The 24586-nt window shown below is 42.7% G+C and overlaps 1 protein-coding gene and 1 long non-coding RNA gene across 3 annotated transcripts in view; one reads left to right on the top strand and one right to left on the bottom strand.

Moving 5' to 3' along the window:
- Nucleotides 1-24586, top strand: part of LOC119973836 — a 57040-nt gene that overhangs the window by 19659 nt on the left and 12795 nt on the right. The window lies entirely within an intron of this gene.
- The window catches only part of emc3 (ER membrane protein complex subunit 3), a 39387-nt gene continuing 26214 nt past the window's right edge, over nt 11414-24586 (bottom strand). The window contains exons 7-8 of the mRNA XM_038812305.1: nt 22302-22384; nt 11414-17280 (exon numbers count right to left, since the gene is read on the bottom strand). Coding sequence (XP_038668233.1) covers nt 17152-17280; nt 22302-22384 — 212 coding nt within the window. The 3' untranslated portion in view covers nt 11414-17151. The remainder of the gene's footprint in view (nt 17281-22301; nt 22385-24586) is intronic.

Here is a 24586-nt window from a genome sequence, read left to right as displayed (position 1 = left end):
TGGTGGTCTTCTTGAAGCAGGTGGGAACCTCAGAACAGAGCAGGGAAAGGTTGAAGATGTTCGTGAACATACCCACCAGTTGTTCTGCACAGGATCGGAGTGCACAACCAGGAACTCCGTTCGGACCTGTTGCTTTCAGAGATCATCTGAAACCAACTCCACTGGGCCAGCCATGTGCTTAGAATGTCATTGTCCCGACTGCCAAAGGAAATCGACTTGACTAGCTCGAGGAATGCTCCCGAACAACAAGACAAAGGAAACTCTTTACAAACACCCTGAAGGCTTACCGCAATAAATGCAACATAGACATCAATGCCTGGGAGACCCTTGTTCAGAAGAGACCTACTTGGAAGAACCTAATTGAAGCGGCATAATTCTTCAAGAATACCCAATGGCAATAGGTAGTCCGGAAAACGAGAATGAGAAAGGAATACCAGTGATCTTAAATCTAAGGACCAATCCCACTAATTCCCATGCAGGTCAGCCAGGATCGGGCTTATCAGCAATGCATGGACCAACAGAATCCACAGTTATCCTCTTTTACCAGCGATACGCAGTTTTTTAGGTGGGCAATCACACTCGTTAGTGTGTGTTTACCGAAGACAACGACATCCAGTTTAATAGACCATCACTGGATTGCAAAAATTACAACTATATAAACATAATATGCTATTTATTTCTTAAATGCAGTGAAGTCTCCATTTGATGCATCACCCAATGATATTATTGAGGCAAGGACATCAGTGGTATGTCGGATCACAGCTGGAAATCCACATCTTAATACATACTGATACTTTGGGCAAGGTTTTCTCCATAGATTTTAGAATTCCAATAGTGGGGAAAGAAACCAGGGCCCTGAGCCCACGCTGACAGGGAGCCAGACTGAGGGAACTATTTCCCTGGAGGCAACTTCTTAATTTACCAACTCTGACCGTGGCATCCTATTAAGGTGGGTGGTCTCCCAACTCAGTCCAACCACAGGACCAGCATCTCTAGAACCTAAACAGCCCTTCTGGGGGACGTGGGCACTCCGAAACAAGCAGATTATAATAATAATAATAATAATAATAATAATATTGACTTGAAAATTACCCTCAGGTAAAATTTTTTATAAATTCAGCAAAGGCAAGCAGGCAGGACTGAGGGAGAAACCTCTAGTGGCAGTATTTGGGCATTGGTGTGGCCTTTGTTGTTGGCAGCCCCCTCTTTAGAGGTGGAGCTTCCGACCTGCCGCAGGGAGGCTATTTTCATTGTAGTGGCAGCCTCCTCATGCTGGCGGTCCTCTAACTCACCCCTAATTCGTCCTTAATTGTTTAAATTGTCTGCCAAACTCGCTTTAGTCGGCAGCCAAACTACAGCCCTGCCCCCTCTAAGAGACCTACGTTGTGTTGGGAATGCATCATGGTGCCAATCTGCCACAGGTCTCCACTATTTTCCCAGCACTCATTCCTCGTCCTCGAAGCCCACTGCCTCGTGGCAGGAAATATTCTACCCTTTGCTTCAGTGTTTCAGTTCCATGTCACTGCATTCTCTCAGCGATGTCGTCTTAAGATTGTGATATTAAACTAACCATCTTAGGATGGTTGCAACTTAAAATTCATTTTGTAATATGGCTTGCAAAAAGTATCTAGTTTAGTCTTCTAATTTATATTATTACGAAACATGAATGAATAGATTCAACTTCACTTTGAGCTTTTGCAGAATTTAAAATAAAAGAAACAGTTTTCTTCTTTTAAATAGGACAGAAGCTTCAGTAACATCGATAGATAAGTTCTTCCTCACGAGTGAAACAAAAGTGGAACTTCCTTTTCCTATGCCCATTAGTAACATCGAACATTTAAGATCCTACTGTACAGCAGAACTGATTATTCACAGACATGAATTCCCCTTAGAACATACAGTGCAGAAGGAGGCCATTCGGCCCATCGAGTCTGCAACGACACACTTAAGCCCTCACTTCCACCCTATCCCTGTAACCCAATAACGACTCCTAACCTTTTTGGTCACTAAGAGCAATTTATCATGGTCAATCTACCTAACCTGCACATCTTTGGACATCTCAAACAACCTGCAAGATCATGCTCCCGTAGTGGTGAGCAACCTGCAGCCCAGGGCCATATGGAGCCCTCAGGGTTCTGAATGCGGCCCCCGGGACATTTTGTTGACCCACGTGCAGGGTTGCCTTGTTCTACTGATTTCCGTCCAGTTTTTTTTCCTACCGGTATGACTGAAGTGATAAACATGTAAGGCAAGGGCATGTGAAGCGAGATACATGCGGATTGCAACACAACATTGACTGTAACAGCCATGCGCTCCCTCTGCATCCAAAGTGTAAATATTAATTTAGTTTTTACCACTTGAAGTAGATGCTGGTTCTATTATGGGTAGCACAGTTGCTTCACAACTCCAGGGTCCCAGGTTCGATTCCTGCTTGGGTCACTGTCTGTGTGGAGTCTGCACAGTCTCCCAGTGTCCGCGTGGGTTTCCTCCGGGTTCCGGTTTCCGCCAACAAGTCCTGAAAGACGTGCTGTTTGGCAATTTGGATATTCTGAATTTTCTCTCGGTGTACCCGAACAGGCCGGAATGTGGCGACGAGGGGATTTTCACCGTAACTTAATTGCAGTGTTAATGTAAGCCTACCTGCGACAATAAAGATTTTTTTTAAAAAAATTAAGCACTTTCTATAAGTAAAGATGCCTGATCCCGCCTTTCCCCGTACCTCTTGATCCCCTTTGTCACAAGAACTATATCTAATTCCTTCTTGAAATCACACGTTGTAGCCTCAACTATTTTCTGTGGTAGTGAATTCCACAGATTAATCACTGGGTGAAGACATTTATCCTCACCCCAGTTCTAAAGGGTTTATCCTTTATCCTCAAACCACGACCCCGAGTTCTGGACTCCCTCACCATGGGGAACATTCTTTCTGAATCTACCCTGTGTAATCCTGTTAGAATTTTATAAGTTTCAATGAGATCCCCTCTCTCTTCTAAACTCCGGTGAATATAATCTGAACCAATTTAGTCCCACCATCCCAGGAATTAGCCTGATAAACTGTTGCTGCACTCCCTCCACAGCAAAAACATCCTTCCTCAGATAAATATGGAGGTCAACATACCATTTGCCTTCTTTACTGCCTGCTGTACCTGCATGCTTACTTTCAGTGTCTGATGCGCAAGGACACCAAGGACTTGCTGAGTATCCACTTCTCTCAATTTACATCCATTCAAATAATAATCTGCCCTCCTATTTTTGTGGAAGTGGAATGTCTGATTTATCCACATTATACTACATCTGCCATGTATATGCCCACTCACTCAGCCTGCCCAAATCACACTGAAGCATCTCTCCATCCTCCTCATAGCTCACCCTCTCACCCAGTTGTGTCATCTGCATTAATTCCCTTGTCCAAATTATTAATATGTAATGGCATTGTCTGCCAATTGGAAAAATACCCATTTATTCCAACTCTTTGCTTCCTGTCTGCTATCCATCTCAAGACACTATCTGCAATCCCATGTGCTTTAACTTTACATAGTAATCTGTTGCGCGAGACCTTGTTGAAAGCCTCAAAGTCTAAATAAACCACATCCACTGGTTCTCCTTAGTCAACGCTACTAGTTACATCTTGAAAGCATTTTCCCTTTGTAAATCCTTGCTGACTCTGTTTGATTATACCACTGCTTGCCAACTGCTGTGCTATGAAATCCTTGATAATGGGCTCTAGCAACTTCCCTACTACCGATGGTAGGCTCACTATAGTTCCCGGTTTACTCTTTACCTTCCTTTTTGAATAGCTGGCTTACTACCCTCCAATCTGCAGGTATCCATCCTACTGCCGCCCTCACCCTGGAGGTGAAATATGTGCCCTGCTAGTCTCAGTTTTTCCTCAGTCAGGATGTCCCGCAGGTGCTTCTGACAGTTCTTTGTCATTTTGATGTTATCCAGTCAAATAATATTCTGCCCTCCTATTTTTGTGGAAGAAGTGGAATGTCTCATTTATCCACATTATACTACATCTGCCATGTATATGCCCACTCACTCAGCCTGCCCAAATCACGCTAAAGCATCTCTCCATCCTCCATGCAATGCTGAGGATCTTACATAGGCAGGACTGGTGACATCTTTCCTCTTCTTTCCATATCTCGCTGGCATAGTTTGAAAATGGTACTACAATGATCATATAGAGTCGCAGCTTCATGGTCATACTGATGCTGTTGAATGTCTGCAATGTGTGCAGCTGCTAGAAGACTGATGCTGCTTTTCGGATTCTTATGTAGAGGTCAACCTTTCCATCGCACTCCCTAGAGATGGCGCTTCCAAGCTGAGAAATGATCAATGTCTTCAGTGTTCTGTTGCCAATTGGTAAATAGTGGGCCTGGTTCCTGTCTTGATCGTCTCGCTGATGCATGGGCCAAACTTGGCTGCTCTATTCAAGACTGGCAGTCATGTCTTGGAGAATGTGCGATTCTTCGGCCGGCAAGGTGTCACCTGCAAAATCCAGGTCAGTCAACTGGTGATAGTACCATGAGATGCCAAAACCTGCACCTACAAGTGCCTTCCTCATGATGAAATCGATAACCAAGAGGAAACAAAATGGGGGAAGGAGTATGCAGCTTTGCCGTACTCATGTTGAAGTCATTGGTATCTGTGCTGGTTTTGACACAGCAGCTGAAATGAAAAATGAAATGAAAATCGCTTATTGTCATGAGTAGGCTTCAATGAAGTTACTGTGAAAAGGCCCTAGTCGCCACATTCCGGCACCTGTCTGGGGAGGCTGATACGGGAATCGAACCGTGCTGCTAGCCTGCTTGGTCTGCTGTAAAAGCCAGCGATTTAGCCGAGTGAGCTAAACCAGCCCCTAACGGAGTCACAGTATAAGGCTTTGACGATGTTAATACACAATTCAGGAATCCTGTAGTGTCTTGCAATACACCTTAGCAACTGTCGATGGATGCAGTTAAAAGCTTTATTGAAAGACTGATAATTTTAGCTCTGCTCTCCTGAGCATAAAAATCTGCTTGCTGCATGATCTACCACTCTAGAAACCTGTGTGCTCTTTGGATAGTTTTGGCTTCTTCATCTTTCAATCTGTTGAAGAGCTGAAGACTGTGCCAAGTATTGACTGTAGTGTTATGCCTGTCAGTGCCAAGCTGGTTGGAAAAATGGTGGCGGTGGGGAGGGGATGCAGGGGCTAACCCCATATCCTGTAAAACCCACCATCGTTACAGAAACAGCAAGTAGCTGCCAAACCAGCAAACACTGGCAGCATAGAATTTACAGTGCTGAAGGAGGCCATTCGGCCCATTGAGTCTGCACTGGCCCTGACAAAGAGCACCCTACTGAAGCCCACGTATCTACCCTATCCCCGTAACCCAGTAACTCGCACTTAACATTTTCTGGGCACCAAGGGCATGGCCAATCCACCTAACCTGCACATCTTTGGACTGTGGGAGGAAACCGGAACACCCGAAGGAAACCCACGGGGAGAACGTGCAGACTCCGCACAGACAGTGATCCAGTCGGGAATCGAACCTGGGACCCTGGAGCTGTGAAGCAACTGTGCTAACCACTGTGCTACCGTGCTGCCCAAAAAGTAGCCATACTGGTATTTCACAGAAGTGAAACAGGAATTTATATTAAAGTGAAAGGCATACAGTTGTGTGGATGTCAGTATTCCTTAAGACATGTGGCACAGTGGTTAGCACTTGCTTCACATCGCCAGGGTCCCAGGTTTGATTTGGCTTGGATCACTGTCTGAGTGGAGTCTGCACATTCTCCGTGTCTGCGTGGGTTTCCTCCGGGTGCTCTGGTTTCCTCCCACAGTCCAAAGACGTGCAGCTTAGGTAGATTGGCCTTGCTAAATTGCCCTTAGTGACCAAAAAAAGGTTAGGAGGGGTTATGATGGAAGTGAGGGCTTACGTGGGTCGGTGCACACTCGATGGGCTGAATGGCCTCCTTCTGCACTGTTCTAATTAAAAATCTACCATTATTTTCTCCTTGTTCAAAGTCTCACCACAGTTTTTTAAAAATAAATTTAGAGTGCCCAAATTTTTTTTTTCAATTAAGGGGCAATTTAGTGTGGCCAATCCACCTAGCCTGCACATCTTTGTGTTGTGGGGGCGAAACCCACGCAAACACGGGGAGAATGTACAAACTGCACACGGACAGTGACCCAGAGCCGGGATCGAACCTGGGACCTCGGCGCCGTGAGGCAGCAATGCTCACCACTGTGCGACCGTGTTCCCTACCGTGCTGCCCTAAGTCTCCCCACAGTTGCTGTATTCTATTTCTCATTCAAGTGTTTAATGGTGGTTTGATTTTGGCAATTTCTCTGTATGAAAGTATCTCAGCTATCCCATATAAATTGACCATGGTAGGAAACTCACCAGAATGCGCACATTTTAAGGGAGATGCATTTGTATTGTATCATCAAACCAAAAACGTTTTTTGTTCTCAGTGAGAGCCATCAGCATCAGGAACAGAATGCAATTAAGTCCAAACATTCCCATACGGTGCCTGACCATGAATAGATCAGGGCTACAGCAATGTAACATTTTCACTTTCCACAACAGTGATTTGTACGGTGGTTCTATACCAAGATGGGCTCAAATTAAGACTGCTCAATTAATTGCCTAGGGCACCCACCCTTGTGAGCAAGCAGACCTGTGTCTCCTTTGAGGCCAGCTTCAAGAGTGGAAGAAGATTAATGGCTTTGGCATATGCTAGAAATGCGACTGATTGACAGTTTAACAACAGAGACAGGAGCATCAGAACATAGAACATTACAGCGCAGTACAGGCCCTTCGGCCCTCGATGTTGCGCCGTCCTGTGAAACCCCTCTAGAATCCCTCTACACTATTCCCTTATCGTCCATATGCCTATCCAATGACCATTTGAATGCGTTTAGTGTTGGCAAGTCCACTACTGGTGTAGGCAGGACATTCCACACCCTTACTGCTCTCTGAGTAAAGAACCTACCTCTGACATCTGTCCTATATCTATCTCCCCTCAATTTAAAGCTATGTCCCCTCATGCTCGACATCACCATCCAAGGAAAAAGGCTCTCAATGTCCACCCTATCTAATCCTCTGATCATCTTGTATGCCTCAATTAAGTGACCTGTTAACCTTGTTCTCTCTAACGAAAACAGCCTCAAGTCCTTCAGCCTTTTCTCATATGATCTTCCCTCCATACCAGGCAACATCCTTGTAAATCTCCTCTGTACCCTTTCCAATGCAAACAATGCCCTGGGATCTGAAGAAGAATGTGTCGGAGATTACAAGCGTATCCTTGATAGATTTTTGAAAGAGCTTCAGAAAGGAAACACAGAGTTGGAGAAAGTTGGGAATAAGTTAGTCCACAGCGCACGTGTCTCACATCTGTGTAAAAGGTGCAAAGAGTTAAGTGAACTGGTAGATCAGTTATGTTGGGGACAGAAGGCATATAATATGATGCGCGGTGCTAAGAAGAATACAAAGATATTGATTTACAGTCAGAAAATACAAGACTAAGTGAGGAGTTAGACGATGAACATGTGACTTTGAGGAAGTTAATTCAGCCACAAAGTGCCACCTCGAGTAAAGCAGACCACTCCCTGTGTTTAGTTAAAATTAAACACCCTGAGACACAAATCAGCCAACAGTTCTAGTAGTTACCTCCAAAACCAAGACAATTGAAAGTACGCCCCCTCTTTCCGCTTCACCTGTGTGATAAGGGAATGCCGGCATGCGAGGTTGGCCATGATGTCTGCACCATCATGATCCATGGCCCTTTTTCCGAGTTTGTTTGCCCAGTTGAATGAATACCACACATTGGAGTCGTCATTATTGAAGCAGGGTGTTGTGCTCAAGCATCATAGATTCAAAGCATTAGCTTGGGACGAAAATTCATTTAATTCTAACTGCTCGGATACTTGGCTGTTTTAAAGGAAGTTGAACAGTGCTAGAATTCACAAGGGTTGTGCTGGAGTTTGAAACAAAACAAGCAGGACAAATTTTAGTTTGAGATCTGCCTGTTCCAAAACAAAGATGGCATGAATTTGGCAGCAATCCAAGTAGAATTTTCCAAGACATTGGAGTTATAAAAAAAATGTTTGAAATTTACAGCTGTGAGAACGTGTTGCTTTTGTCTTAACCAAGGGAGGTAGTCGAGAGGTCTGACCCTCCTTGTTCTGAACATCCTAATCCCACTGCTCCACAAACTGATTCCCGTGACCTCTATCAGAACAGCACAAACTGGGGGCACAGATTGTGACGTGCCACGTACAGTGGCCCAGTTAGCAGAAATAGCAAAAATTATCCTGGTGTATGAGCCATACCAGACCCAGGGGGAACACTAGAGAAGGTAACGGCCAGCCTAACGGCTGTGAGATACAGTGGAGCGGACCTGGTAGAAAATCTGAATAAGTGCAGGCAAAGGGAAGGGGAACATCACACATCCTTTGCTAACCGCCTGTGGACACTAATGTTCCAAGGCTCTGACACTACAGTTAAGAGAATCCGAACACCTATCTTCCTCACAGACAATCCCAGTCACAAAGGGGAACAGCATGAATGTCATATCTTGACGGCTAACAATCACAAGGGACTGTTCGTGCCCGGGGCCCCTCCTGCCCCCACCCTTAGAAAAAAAATTGTCAAGGCACAGAAGGCAGATGAGGATATGGAACAGATCAGGGATAGAGTGTTTCCAGCATCTCATAGCAAATGGAAAACCCAAAATAATCCAGACCATTAAGCTAAGAAAGGGGACCTTAGACACACCAGGCTGGTAAATGGCCCATGGAAGAATTTACAAATAGGCTATTTGCGTGCCTTGCCACCGCTTAAAGGGAGGGAGGGGGTTACAAATACATTTTGGTCATCATTGATATTGAAGCATTCCCTACTGGGACAGACAAGAATAAAGTAGCAGCTAATGTGCTGGTACAGCAGGTGTTCACTGGATGGGGACTCCTCTGTCCACATAGCCTATCCTCCACAGACTAGTGGTATAGTGTTAAGAATGAAACTAACTTTGAAAAACATGATTCTGTCCACCAAAATAACTAACCTAATAAGATCCTAGATAAGAAGAAATTTTGGCCAATTGGCTAGCAAGATCGACACCATGATACTTTATACATCAAAATTAGATCACAGAATCATAGGATTTACAGTGCTAAAGGAGGCCATTCAGCCCATCGAGTCTGCACCGGCCCTTGGAAAGAGAACGCTACCCAAGCCCACACCTCCACCCTATCCCCGTAATCCAGTAACCCCACTTAACCTTTTGGGACACTAAGGGCAATTTAGCATGGACAATCCACCTAACCCGCACATCTTTGGACTGTGGGAGGAAACCGGAACACCTGAAGGAAACCCACGCAGACACGCGGAGAACGTGCAGACTCCGCACAGATAGTGACCCAAGCTGGGAATCGAACCTGGGACCCTGGAGCTGTGAAGCAACTGTGCTAACCAGTGTTACCATACCGCCCAATGGACACGTGTGACAATAACAAGGATCTGTAGAGGACCATCGGGTTGCCCAACCTGATACGAACGAGCTCCCAACAATGAAGTGTAGTCTGGGCTAGGAAGTGGTCCGATCTTCCATGTGGTGACATTTCTAAAGATCAAATCTTGAAGCTTTGGTGACTGAAAACATGAAACAGTATCCGATGGGGAAACTTCAACAAAAATGATCGACTGTGAGAACTGTAACAGGATTTAAAACGGTATTATCTTGAGGGTTAGTGTGAAAAATGTGACAAATAAACCACTATTGCCAGACATTTTAAGAAATATTAAAAAGGTAAGAAATATAATCAAAACCGACATAAATGAAATTAAAGAAACTAGTTGGCTATTTGGAACTGGGGAAGAAATATACAGCTTTATGCATGGCAACGAATTGTATCGCATTTAGTAATAATAGCCATGCTTACTGTTTTAGTGTATCAACTTATAATTTTGAAGCGCTGGAAAGTTAAGATGGAAATTAAATTGAGATGGGAGTTGTTTGCAAAAACAGGGACGATTGAAATGATGGGAAGATTATTTGCCTAATGTTATGATTAGTTGTAATGCAGCTTGAACTACAATGTTTGCCTAATTGGAAGAACTGGCTAAGGTTTTTGGTGATCCAATTTGCTCAATTCAGTGGATCAAAGGAGGGAGTACTGAGTGGAAATGATGGCTCAGATTGTGTTGTGACGTATGATGGGAAAAGAAGAGAATGTCTAACATTAAAGAAGCCAATGGAGAAAGCTGCAGCTCTCTGCAAAATGAAATCTGTGGGAACAGACAGAACTACGACTTGCAACTGGACATTTTTCTGATACCACTGTTTTGGAACAGCGAGATCAAGGCACTCTGAAGGATGAACAATGCCTATAAAGTGCAAGCTAAAACATTACAAAATAGGGGCTACTTCCAAGATTCAAGGGTGAGAACCCGGGGTCAACATTCGCAGGGGGAGATCAGAGTTTGAAAGCTCACAGCCATACACCCTCCAGATCAAGTCTGGCCAAGTTCTCAATGGGTTATAGCATTTTGTTTCAAGCTGTGAGCCTTGAAACTTGTAACTGTTTAAATAAATACATAGAAAAAGTCTGAGAAATAATAAAAGCAGTATAAATTTGAATTAACTTGGTTGAGTACTCAATTTGTCTGCTTTCATCAGCTGATGCCCCACGTTTGGCACCAATATTACTACCTTGCTCAGATGACTTAGCCAACGCAAACATAAATGGTTATGATGCATCATTGGCATCAAGTTGCAGCGTAGGTGTCCAACATGGTCATTAAGCATCACATGAACTGAAATTGAAGTAACAATAAGAAAGATGTAGCAGATTTAGTCTGAACTCACCAGTTCCACACTTGACTCTCGGATTCCCATTTTCCACTAAGCTGCAACCCAGATATTTCACCGGAGAGAGACAGATAGAATGCTATAAAGACACGCTAAAGAAAACCTAAAATTTTTGCAACGTTAACCCTGACATCTGGGAAGACAAAGTCCACCAACTGATCACAATGCTGTTACATACCCACAGCTGGCTTGAATTAATTTGAAGTTGAGAGATCTGGCTGCCAAACACTTGGTACACAAAGCAACCCATCTACCTGGCTTCCAGTGCAATATATCTGCATCTAGGAAAGAACTCATCTCCCATCAGCATCTGACAACTATGATTTATCCACTGCTTCAATAAAAGACTTAATCAGTAAACCAATATGTTTCACAACTAGAATACCACAATGTTTGTATTTTTAAAAAAATACCACCAGTCTTATTTCTGGCAACCAAATGCTCAGAGAACAACACTGTTTTATCACTGTTTATAAATTTCCACTAGCACTGTACAAAACTGACATACTTCTCAACTTGAGGCCATTATAAATAATGTTACACTTGAAAAGTATTCTTACTCAAAAACTTTATTAAACACATATTGAAAATAACATCTCGTACAAAACTGCTTATTTTTGTTTGCAAAATAATACGCAGATAGTATCCGAGAATAGTGTCCTTAAATATGGGATTTTTTTTTTTTTAAACAGTGAATATAAAAAGACAGTTGCAAACCTGATAATGAAAAAGGTCAGCAGTTCATACAAGGATCAGTCATGTTCTAGCAGAGTGCACATTAAACCATGTAAGTTCTACAGGTTTTCACATTCTCCATCTTTAGGAAGGTCTTGTGATTGAAGAGCATGCACAAGTTTAACAATATATTTGAAAAGCTGGGTGTTTTCTTGTATTTGTTTAGAAAAGTTAGCGATTAACTATTGTAATAGCAGCTGAGGTGGCATTGCACCAAAAGCAAACTTAGACATGGTATGGAGCAACTGGAGTGTGCTGGAGTAACATATATGCACAATCAAAAGACCTACGTCTCTTCTGAGGGTGTACCCAGTAAATGTCAATAATAGCTGTCTCGTGCATTGCTTTTATATCCATTCTTCGTTTTCGAACCTAACAATGAGCTTAGCTATTCATAATCTTTATAGTCACAAAAATGGTACTCCTCTGCACTTGAACAAATTAAATTACAATCTCTACCATCAAACTTTGAGAAAGCATTAGCCTGGCTAAATTTGAAGTCTACATTTGACCATTCATCCAAAGAAGGTAAAGTTTTAATTTTCTGCTCTGAATTTGCCAGAGATAGACTTCATGACTATGTTTATTGGTTACTTTTAACAAGATAATGTTATCACAGGTCAGGATGATTTCTACGGCTCCTCCAATTGACAAATTTCTGGGAGTGAGGAAGGAAAATAAATGATAAATAATCCTAGAGGTGATGTATACTCTCACTCCAAAAGGACTGATGAGAGTTTCCTCAGCAACCTCAACTGTTTAAATTAAAACAATTTTAAATTTAAAGTAAGCAATTTATTTTTTCAAGGGGCAATTTAGCGTAGCCAATTCAACTACCCTGCACATCGTTGGGTTGTGTGGATGAGACGTACGCATACATGGGGAGAATGTGCAAATTCCACACGGACAGTGACCCGAGTCCGGGATCAAACCCGGGTCCTCGGCGCCATGAGGCAGCAGTGCTAACTACTGAGCCACCATGCCGTCCACAACTGTTTAAATAAAATGAATTAGAAACAACATAAAACTATCCCGTAGCTGTATCAATGCTCAGGTCAAATGCCACTCATTTTATTATGGCTCAGTCAATAACCGATTACAATTGGTATTCACACAGAGACATCTGTATTAATAGATAACCACTCATACTACAGATACCAGATATTACAATCTTTTATCTGCTTTATTTCCTTCCCTGAATGAGCTTACAAGTAGTTTCAGAATGACAACTGTGAACCACAGTCACTTTTTGGAAGTCAAGGTGCAGGGAGACTTAAATTGCAATCAGATTCAACAAAAGAGGATTTTGTCAGAAACATCACTGCTGTTCTTTAACTCATAACTCAAAGCATGTGACTGATTAGTAGACCTCACTTAGTAACAAGCATAAATGTAATTTTTATAATGAACATCCAACTAAACATTGAAACGATAAAAATGGACTTTAAACTAACAACAATAAAAGCAAGTTTTTGGTCAGGTTAAAGACGACTCCTTTTTTTCCCTCCAGGAATGAAATGGCAATAAATCTCTTTTCACATGTTCAAAACTCACATTTGAAACTAACGCATATCACTGAATTGACGAAGATGACATGTTTCAAGATGACAAGATGACATCTCTTGACCTTCCGATCAAGAGCTGCTAAAACATCGTGCTGGAGCAAAAAATACTGGAGCCAAATTTGAACATCGATGTTTCAGTGCTGGAAACTGAGAAACGGGTAGTGATCAGGTGGCCAGCAACAATGTACAAGATTTGAATTAAGTAAGCCAAATTCAGTTTGCAAGTTACACTACTGTACAAGTTACTTCCAATTCTAATGTATGAAATTTCACCACAAAAGGGGGTTCATTGTACTTGCTCATCTCCGAACTGCCAGCTCAGAACTGGTGGTTTTGAAAGATCAAAGAAAACCAAACACAAATTTGCCTCTTGCCAAAAAGAGCCCACAATCTTGTTTCAGAAGGAGGCTACATGGTGCTTTTTGCATGCCTTTTGTTGCAACTTATGAAATTTCCATGAGCCAGGGCAGGCAAGTAGAATTCTGCAGCACATAATCATTCTGATTTACAGAGCAGCAGCACCAGGTGCACGGTCACATTCACAGGGTCACTAATTCAATATTGTAATTAACTAAAAACACATGGGATTGTCACCTTCATTCATCACAACCAATAAACCACCTGACAATAGCATGCAGCTCACTTCGAAAATCACTTTGAACCACACAGGTTTTCGGGTGACTCAGGCTGCAGGGGTATTGCCAGGCGCAGTACGGAGCTATTAATGCTGCAGGTTCAATTGTGAGTACTGTATTCACCAAATTCAACTAGGATGGTGCAGAACAATTATTTGAATTAGCCACAGGATCTTGACAAATTGGTAGGGTGGTGTGAACGAGAAGTAAAAGAATTCAAACTTTGATGCCTCTCAGCATTGAGTACTCAATTAATTTTTTTTCAATTAAGGGGCAATTTAGTGTGGCCAATTCACCTACCCTGCACATGTTTGGGTTGTGGGGGGGGGGGGGGGCGAAACCCACACAAACACGGTGAGAATGTGCAAACTCCACATGGACAGTGCCCAGTCAGTATCGAACCTCGGTGCCGTGAGGCAGCAATGCTAACCACTGCGCTGCCCCAAATTGTTTATCATTTAGTTTCTAGACTTAACAAGTGAAGAGTGCCGATGAGGGTTAACTGCATCTGCAAAACCATATCCAAGCGTAAATTGTCACCAACAAGGAAGGAGGAAGGGTATTGAGAAGAAAAAGGGGGAAAGGAAAACCAAAGGTCAAATGCAACATTTGTTGTGAGCCACACCAGAACGTACATGTAAACGTTGTTGGACAGTTTGTACCTGAGACATGCCAGAAATCACATCAGGAAGCGACACCTATTTACAAACTGAAATTCTTGTGACATACAAAAAGAAAGTTGGATTCATACATAAGTTTAGACAAACTTCATATTAGTTTGAAAACAATGAGAATGACATCTGATTTGGTCCAGTATCAACTCAGTCCTTGTTTTGATTGCTGGACAAATTCATAAGTGCAGAAAAATCGGTATAAATTTGACAGCTTAATCCCAAGTATATAAACAATTTCTGCCTTTAACCTCCTACTCTGGGTTCCCCCAGAATCAGAGCTATTATATCAGGAATTGCTGCACACTTTTTCAAGGCAAAAAAAGTAAAATAAGTCAATATTGTCAATTATTTTTCTATTCCTCACTTATTGCCAAACAAATTGTTGCTTGAAGAATTATATTGGATTCAAAACGTTAACTCAGTTTCTCTCACTACAGATTCTGCCAGATGGCTGCATTTTTCCAGCATGTTCCATTTTTATTTCAGATATCCAGCACCTGCAGTATTTTGCTTTGATTAAGTTGTTTCCCAGTCTTCACAAACAAGCTTTGGGTGGTGCATGTCCGTGTGCACCACAATTCTGTTCAAAACTGTCCAAACCCAACATCCACACAGGTGTATTTTCAGCATAGATTGTTAGGCAGTGGTCAGAAATAGGAACCCTGGGTGATTTTTCTTCTCTACACAAAGTAAGCCGAGAACAATTGAAGCTTTCTCATTGCCAACATGGCTGAAATCAGCCAATGGCAAAAACTGAAATTGAACATGGAACTTTCCTGTTATGTGTAGCTCAGCTATTCACTTACACTACATAGGATTACAGTAGGATGGAAGACTGAGGAGGCAGTAGACCGTTTTCTCTTCAGCTATCCCAAACATCAATAGGTGATTTAATGTGTCAGAAAAAAATACAATAATCGAATAAATGATTTGTTGTTAGTAAACAGGATATTTCAAAATGCTAAAACAGAGGTCTGATTATATGCGAAGGGTGGGCCCCCCGCACACCTGTGTGACTGCTGGGAGAGAGAGTCCGCCTTCACTTAGCCACCTTGCCCCACTTTGACTTTTCAGGTGATGACCCTTTAATTATGATGAGGTGGGGCTTGTGGCAATTTCCACGGGGAGGTCCTGCCTCAGAGTTGCCCATCAATGGAGGCCAGCAACTCTGCACATTGGCAACACCAACAAGGGAACAAGGGCAGGAGACACTGCTGGTGCCACAGATAGACCAAGGAGATGATGTTCAGTAATGGATCCAGACATTCAGGCTGACAGACCCTGGGTGGTGGGGGATGTGAAGAAGAAGAATTGTGGGGAGGGGTCTCCAATTGGTACTGGTGGGAAGGGGGGGGGACGGACCTGTCAAGAGGCACCCCCTCACTTCAATGGGCTGGCATCCGCAGGGTTAAACCTTCTGGGCTGCACAAGTGCTCGTCTCTCCTGTCGCCTGTTCAGCCACAGCAGCAGTTGAATAAGGCCCTTCATTAGCATTAATTGCCCACTTAAGGCCTCAATTGGGCCATGGGTGGGCAACCCACTTGATCCCTTGCCATTTTTTAATCCCGGGGGGGAATACACCAATGGCACGGCACTCTGCGTGCCCACTTGCTTGCTTTCCTGCATGCAGGTAGCCTGTAAAGTTCAGCCTAGAGTTTCAGCAAGCTTCCATTTCTCAAGCAAATAATGAAATAACATTGTGTTATTGTGGAATATCGCTGCAGCACTGCGCCATTGTATGGTTGAAATAATAATTTCCTTCCTTGCATGATAGTGAGCAGTCATCTCTGGGTTACCAATTTATGACAGCAATACGATGTGAAATTACAGGAATAGGAAAGCCAAAGAGATGTACAATTACATTGATGGTTATGCAAGGGTGCATTTGATGTTTGACATCCTAGTTGCCATATCTTGTGGTTGTGCAATTTCCGTGAGTCTGCAGGGCCAAGAAACTCAGCTTTGAAGAAAGCTTTAGATGAATTTTCTTTTAATAAAAAACAGTTATATTGGATTAATTGGAGCTGTTTATGCTGGACACAAAATAGTTCCCTTTCCACCAGAAAAGGCCTAACTGTGCATTATGTAACCTCCACATAACTTTTCATTACATCAACCAAGATACCAACACAATAAACCTCAAATAGAGTTATTTACTCTCAATTGCCATAGCATTAGTAATACAGAAAAAAGTGAACTTGATAGATGCCGACATACAGACACAAAATGCAGGTCACTTCTGAACTCTTGACCAATGCAGGATGAACCTAATGGAACATATTGTAACTGCAGTGTTATCCGAAAGAAACACACTTACCTACATGGTAACCGTATAATGTTTCACACTTCTAAAAACAAGAGTGGATTCAGTACATTTGGTCATAGACACCATGAACTTCTAAGTAACTTGCACTTTTATGGATGAATGGGAATCAATTCCTACGGTGTTGGAATGAAGAACAATCTATTCTTGTCTAGTATCTATACAAGATACTGACTTACACTGAACTTCCAAATTCACAGTAAAATATCAAATTAGTGGTTTGTGTAACTTGAAGCTGTAACAAACATTTCTAATGCTTTCAAGTGAATTTTTAAGACTTCAGGAGAAATGTCAGTCTTACTACAAACACAAGTTAAGGTAGCAGGAGGTTATGATTGGGGACCACTGGCTCGGATGCTTCAGAACATTGATGTTTCGATTTCTTTGCTGAACATCCCTTCAAAATTAAGGTCCTTGGCCATGAGTTCCTCTTCAACTTCTTCTAAGGCCCACTGATGATCCGTGATTTCCAAAGCTTCCCATTCAGCCTACAGAATAAAAAACATGAGGCACACACCACTTGAGTATTAATTTCCCCAATTTAACTCTGCATTGCTAATTGCATAGTTTATCCCAACTTTTGTTCAAGTTTTCTTCCCTTTTCAGTTTTCTTCCTTCACTCCTTATAGTGCTCGTACATACTGGGGCACTCGAATGCCTACAGACTACTTTAAGTCATTCTTCATGTACAAGTAAATGCTGGCAAGCTCCTTGAATATAAAGAACATAAAAGCTTCTCACCTCTCCATGCACACTTTTCAGCAAAGGTAATTTCTTGGTGATCAGGAACAGGAGTTAATTGTAGCTTCCCCCAACTATTAGCACCGCTGAGAACAACTAACTTTGCACAGACTAAGGATCAATACTGGGATTTTATCTTGATGGTTCCATTCCATTGATGGTGATACATTTGAACATGAGGTGGTCAAGAACCAAATCTAATAAATTTGTTTTTCATTCATTACTTCCAACCATGGGGGGGGGATGTCAAATTCCACAGAGGCAGACATGAACAGATTGCAGGCATGTCCAAGGAAAATACTTTTACTCACTGAACTTGCCGCCACAAATACGGCTACAATTCATGGACCATTTTTGTCACATTTGGTGAATTTTCAATTTGTATCAACTGGTGGGCTCACATGTTTGTGCACTGGGGAAAAGCAAAATGACTGCCAAGACCATCTTTGCAGAGAGCGATCACCTCCGCCCAGAGGCACATTTATACTCTTGGGGCCCCGCGCTCTCCTCTTTGCGGCGGCCCTACGTTACACTTTGCTACTGGTGACGTGGTGGCCCACCCTCCAATGACTGAGCCTCGTCCCAAATGATGTCATGCTCCACCTCCAATGCACCCCTGACCCCGCCCACTCAGCTGACACAAGACAAGGCACAGAAACACAAAATCACTGCAGTAGTGCTCTTTAACTTAGGTCATAAATAAGCCTGTACTAATTGATAAATTGAAAGCCAAGCCTACCTGTTGTCAGCATGACTGTAGAGATGGTCAAAATTGTGATCTGTGTTTTTAAAAAAAATTTCGACTACCCAATTCTTTTTTCCCCCAATTAAGGGGCAATTTAGTGTGGCCAATTCAACTCGCATCTTTTGGGTTGTGGGGGTGAAACCCACACAGACACGGGGGGAATGTGCAAACTCCACATGGTCAGTGACCCAGGGCCGGGATCGAACTCGGGTCCTCGGGGCCAGCGATCTGTGTCTTGAGGTGAGCAAACATGAACTGGCTGATGAGCAATGGGATGGAGAAATTAGCCAATGATATGACCACAGCACAGCTGACCAGAATGAGACAAAGCCGAATGCAGGAGCACGTCCAGTCCAAGCCTAATATCAGTGGCAACTGTCTGGCAAGATTCAGTTCTTTAATTGTCCAGAAGAGTAAGAGGAGACTTTCCTGAAGGCCAGTAAAGGGCGATGGGGGATGATATGTACTCACTGGTTTAACTGTCTGCATGAGACAACCAGCTATTATACCAGTTCAGCATATGTTCTCTCTTGAAGAGCAGAATTTAGACTGGAGAACATGGTAGAGGGCCAGATTTTTTAGATTTTCTTGCATTATCAATTGTATGCAATCCATGGCAACTTAGTTGGCTTTTTTCTGCACTTTATTTTCACAAAATCATCAATCACATCATTGTAGGTAAAATCTGGTAAGGATGCATTTTCATTGCCAAATGATCCTGACTCATCGTACTTCACAGATAACTTTTCACTGTTTCAGTACCGAGAAAGAACGTTCACCGGAGACATTTGTGACAGGTGTTAAAAATATCTTCAGAATGGTTTCCACATTTGGAAAGCTTACCTGCAAACCCCATCACGTACAAGTCTGTACAAATCAGCTGGTGATCTCGGAGCACAGAGTTCATCATTATCGATGAAATGAAAGAATTGTTTCACTTCATCTTCAAAACGATTTGTGTCTATGTCCTCCCAATGTAATGCAATTCACCTCTTACTGCAACGGCTCTTAGCATTCTTGTTCAAACTACTGCCGAAAAGCAAGCAAGGTAATTCAACAGTCTTCAAATTTTCACTTCTACTCTGCAGTCGTACCATTATTGCGACACAAATAACACTGACAGTCTCAATGATGAGGTTCCCTTTCCATTTTAAAGTGATTTAATTGTCTCTAGTTTCATCCAAATAAACCTTCATGTGTCTTGTACGCTTATCATCAGAGGGACCTGTAGTCTTTGTTAATAGCAATTTCGTACTTTTCAAAATTCTTTGCTCATGATTTTGCTTCAGCTTTCACATGTGGTTCCTCCGAATTTCATGTGGCTATATCTGATAAGCTACCTTTTAGATCGACACAGTTTAGTCTCAAAACCAGAACAGCATCTACATGAGCGGATCACCTGCTGTCGCAAATTCTTTTGACCGTCAAATGTTTTCCATGTGCCTGCTCCAAGCGTGATTGTAACATATTCCACCGATGTGTGGAAACTGAAAAGAAGGCATACAAGCTTTGAACAAAGCAAGAAACATATGGCTGCTTCATATAATTCAGCTGCTGCATTACAGATTAAATTCAAGGAGTGAATGGAACATGGGGTGAATAATGCACAGGCTTACATTGTTCAGTCTTGCTTGTAGACCTCAATATTTTCCTGGCAAAGCTCTGCCAAACATCAATAAGTGAAATGGTACCAAAACTGTTGTCTCCACGAACTTAGGTGTGGAATTGTAGCTGGACAAAACAGAGAAATTGCTCGACAATTTCACAATCGCTGGTCACATATCTTGGTCCACATGACTCACATCTGATGTTGAATCAACTTTTATGAATAGTATTTGGCATCTTTGACTTCATCAATGAATTAGTTTCTGAGTCGCTCTGCCATTGTAGTGATGAAGTCATTGTAGCTGTGCGTGTTAAAAGGCTGGTCTTCCTTGAACCACAATATTGGTAACTTTTCAAATGCTCTTTGAGAAGCTCATCAAATTCACCGAGATATTCAAGGCAGGCTAAAAAATTACCTCTTCGACTCGACACTGATGACTCATCATGTCCTCTCAGAGGTAGTCCCAAATAAATCAGCAGTTTGACTGTGGCAACAACACATCACGGCACATTCCTTTTCAAACTGAGCCGATAACACAATCAATTCTTCCAGATAATTTACATCTTTGAACGAATGCACACGTAGCCGTAATATGACTTTTGGACTGATCAGCAACATCTCTTCCAACATTTCTCCAGTTATAGAGTACCCAAACACAAATGATTGGTTCCCTTTACTAGGACCAGAGAATAATTTGCAAACTTAACAGTAGACTGCCTTACAGGTTTCCGGAAAAAATTAAGCAATTTCCCCTTTCCGCCATGCCACTTCTCTTCACCCTCAGAAAATGGTACTCATGAAGACTTCTTAACTGGTTTTGAATTCGAACCTCAAACGCTTTTCACAGATTTTCTGCCATGTCGACGGATGGTCACGGCAAACCAGGTATCATAAAAGATGCCGCAATCAAGAGAGAGAAATGACTAACACCAAAAAAGGAAGTACGTTTAACATGAAAAACAACAAGAAAGAAGATGTCGGTTGTTGCCCAGCCCTCTCGCTCTCACCCTGCCTGGCTGGCCACTGGCACTGGTTGAGTCGCCCCGCTGCTTCCCGAATCCCCGAGACATGATGCCAGCCTTCTTTGCACCTTCCGACTACTGCTTTGCTCAGCTCTCGTTCGGGTGGTGGGGCCTCGAGCATCCTTGACGATCGTGTGTGCTTTTGGCTGGCTGTTGGCTATCTGGCCTGGCCTCTGCTCTGTCTTGCCCTCACCACCCAGTCCCGTTGCTGCCCAGCGCAGACATATCACTCTCAGCCCTGCTGCCTGGTTGCATCGCCCTGCTGGCCGTTTCTCCCCGAGACACAGTGTTGGAGCTTGCCTGGCATTCTTCGCCTCTCCTGACTGCTGCTCTGCTCACGTCTCACGGCCGGGCCTCGATGACTGAGTGTGCACGCTGGCTGCCTTGCTGCTGCTTCTGGCAGTCTGGGCTGGTGGAGTCTGTTTTTTTTGGCTAGTTGCCTGCCCACCCTCCTCAGCCCTGATCAGGAGGCCACATCACCCCGCTGAATTCCTCGACAGTACTTGTCCAGCGCCTCCTCATCACCTTCCGAAGGCTTTGTAGGCTTGAATTCTAATGTTAAGTCGGCCTCAGGCTGCCCGCCAGACCAAATGCCAGAAACCTGGCTGCTGCTTTGCATCTTTACTCAATAACTCAATAAAAGTTCAGAGCTTCACACCAATTCAGGAGATCAGTGTCTGAACTGTTTGAAGTCTCCCCCACCTCTCAACATCTGACAAACTATTTTCCTGCTCTAAAGGGGTGTCCACCAATCAGAGCCCGATGTTGTCCCGTATTGCCTGCCAGTCAGAACGAGCCTATGAGCAAATTTAGAGCTACTCATTGGTGTTTGCATGGTATTCCGCATGGTGTTCCGACCACAACACCTCTCCTAATGGGGCGCCCCCATTGGCAGGGGCCCATGCTGCAGCGCTGTGGGTTTCATTGAAAGTCTGCCTCAGCCCAATCTCAAAGTTCCCATGGCAACAAATCCATTCACTGCCACAGCTCAATGGAAGATATATCGGAATAAATTTCCAACCTGAACACTTCTAAACAAGTTTATTTTAAAAATTGAAATATTTTATATTTTCTCATTTTCCAGCGAAGGACCACCTCCCCAGTACCAAAGCAACAGTGAATTTGACGCAGGATAACGGAGCAAGACTCTATAGTGGGATAAAGGGGCTGGTTTAGCATATGACTAAAGAGCTGGCTTTTAAAGCAGACCAAGGCAGGCCAGCAGCACGGTTCAATTTCCGTACCAGCTTCCCCGAATAGGAGCTGGAATGTGGCAACTAGGGGCTTTTCACAGTAACTTCATTTGAAGCCTACTTGTGACAATAAGCGGTTTTCATTTAATTTCATTTCCTATATTATAAATTATATAATTAAAATGTATGTAAAATAGCATACCTTAAAAGCTTTATTTGTATCAGGAGGCATTGCCATTGCAGCACCCGTCATCTGTTCTTGCATAACCCGTGACTGGTCTGCAGCTACAAAGAGGTAAAAAAAGGAATCTTTGAATTTATTGGATTCAATGTCAAAACAGAAAAAAAGACCAAAAAACACAAAATGTTTGTGTTTTGTCCCATTCGTTCCAGAAGCAAATACACATACTATAGAGTTGTTTCCACAAATATGGTTTATTTTGCATGTGTTGCGAATCCCACAATTAATAAGATGCTTTCAAAATCAATTTATTTCTTGCAACAACCAAAAAGCTCTCTAAAAGCTAGCAATTTGTGAAGTAAGTTAGACCTCTTTAAAAATAGACAAAGTATCGACCTCCATCCCCAAGGTGAACCCAGAGTGTATATAAAAAAGATTAATAATCTTCCTTTAACACACCTCTGCATATAACAATAACTTAGGCCTAAGCTGTATCTTCACTCATCCAAATAACTTGTTGAAATTGTCGAACACAAATACAAAACTGAGGTTCTACAGTTTATAGGCTGCTTCATGGTTTTCCCTGCTGATGTAATTAGATCATAACCACCAACCCATCATTTCTTGTCTGATGGGAGGGCAAATAATTTGGTCATGTCAATCGTGGATACAAAGTACCATTACTTGCTGACCCAGCCACAAATTCTCCATCACGCGGTCCACACCGAAAAGGTGGAATCATAGAATTTACAGTGCAGAAGGAGGCCATTTGGCCTATCTAGTCTGCACCTGCCCTTGGAAAGAGCACCCCATTTAAGCCCACACCTCTAACCTATCCCCGTAACCCTACCTAATCTTTTTGGACACTTAGGGCAATTTAGCTTGCCCAATCCACCTAACCTGCACATCTTTGGACTGTGGGAGGAAACCGGTGCACCCGGGGAGAACATGCAGACTCCGCAGAGAGTGACCCAATCCAGGAATCAAACCTGGGACCCTGGAGCTGTGAAGCAACTGTGTTAACCACTGTCCTACCGTGCTGTCCACTAGAAGACTTTGTTAATGTTTGAAATTTACCATTTATCAAATACACGCCAACAACTATGTAGCTAACAGTTGTGCCAATATTTTGGAATATTTTAACTGATATCTGGTTCTAACCCAAATTCTCTATCCCCCCCTCAAAAATGTTATCTGTCCCTCGAGCCACTTCCATGGTTTTCAAGGCTGCCAGTAACAAACTTGTGTTTAAAATAAAAATCATGCAGGGATAAACATTTGCTGACTATTTTATCATAGACAGGGGCACCACAGCCAAGTTCAGTTCCATTCTCAAAACATCCACATACTTTCCAGCTGGAACACTGCCTGAATTTTCCTTATCAGAGTTGTTGTTGATGCCAACCTAGATCAACAAAGTCAGAGTCAAACCTAAGCCACAACAGGAGCAACAATATTAAAAGCACGAGACTAAGGGGAGCTATTCGGCCTTCTTCGTGGTGGTGGGGAGCGGCGGCTGTGAAGAACAAAACATCATCATCATTACTTCCTCAGTCTTCAGTGCAACTGGACATTGCATCCTGAGTATGGTTCCCCTGCCACTGAGTATATCATATTAAGTTTCCACCAGATGCCCTGAACTAAATATGATCTTTGTGGGATTTACTTAGATCATATCCAAATGTACTGTGTGCACAGGATTATCAGCCTGACTCGTATCAAATTCCGATTTCTCCGCTCTGAAAAGAATAGATAACGCAGCTATTTATATCAGGAGAATAAAAATTCACACCTCAAAAAGGTCAAAAGTGGAGTTGTATTAATATTCAAAGTGAGCAAATAATTGCTGCAATTTGCTGAAATTCAATTGTGACCTAAATTAGAAGTATTATCTCACAATAAAATACAACACAATGGAATAGCATTTTATTTTTTAAATTTGTTTGAGTTACTTTTTCCCCTCATTCTTTCATGAAATGTGGACACCGCTGGCTGACAAAGCCAGCATTTATTGCTTATCCCTAATTGCCCTTAAACTGAACGTTTCAGAGGGCAGTTAAGAGTCAACCATTGCTGTGTCTGGAGTCACATGTAGGCCAGACTGGGTAAGGATGGCAGATTTCCTTCCCTAAAGGATATTAGTGAACCAGATGGGTCTTTGCAGCAATCAGTGATAGTTTCATGGTCACCATTACCGAGACCAGCTTTATATGCCCATTCAAAACATCAGAGGCTGTTTCTGCTGTTCATACCATCTCAACCTCTGAATTCAATTGCCGACTGCTAATTATTTTCCATTACCCAAT

Source organism: Scyliorhinus canicula, chromosome 11, assembly GCF_902713615.1.
Source record: "Scyliorhinus canicula chromosome 11, sScyCan1.1, whole genome shotgun sequence".
Classification (NCBI taxonomy): domain Eukaryota; kingdom Metazoa; phylum Chordata; class Chondrichthyes; order Carcharhiniformes; family Scyliorhinidae; genus Scyliorhinus; species Scyliorhinus canicula.
The sequence above is the reverse complement of the archived record's forward strand: the minus strand, read 5'-3'. Positions and strand labels throughout refer to the sequence as shown.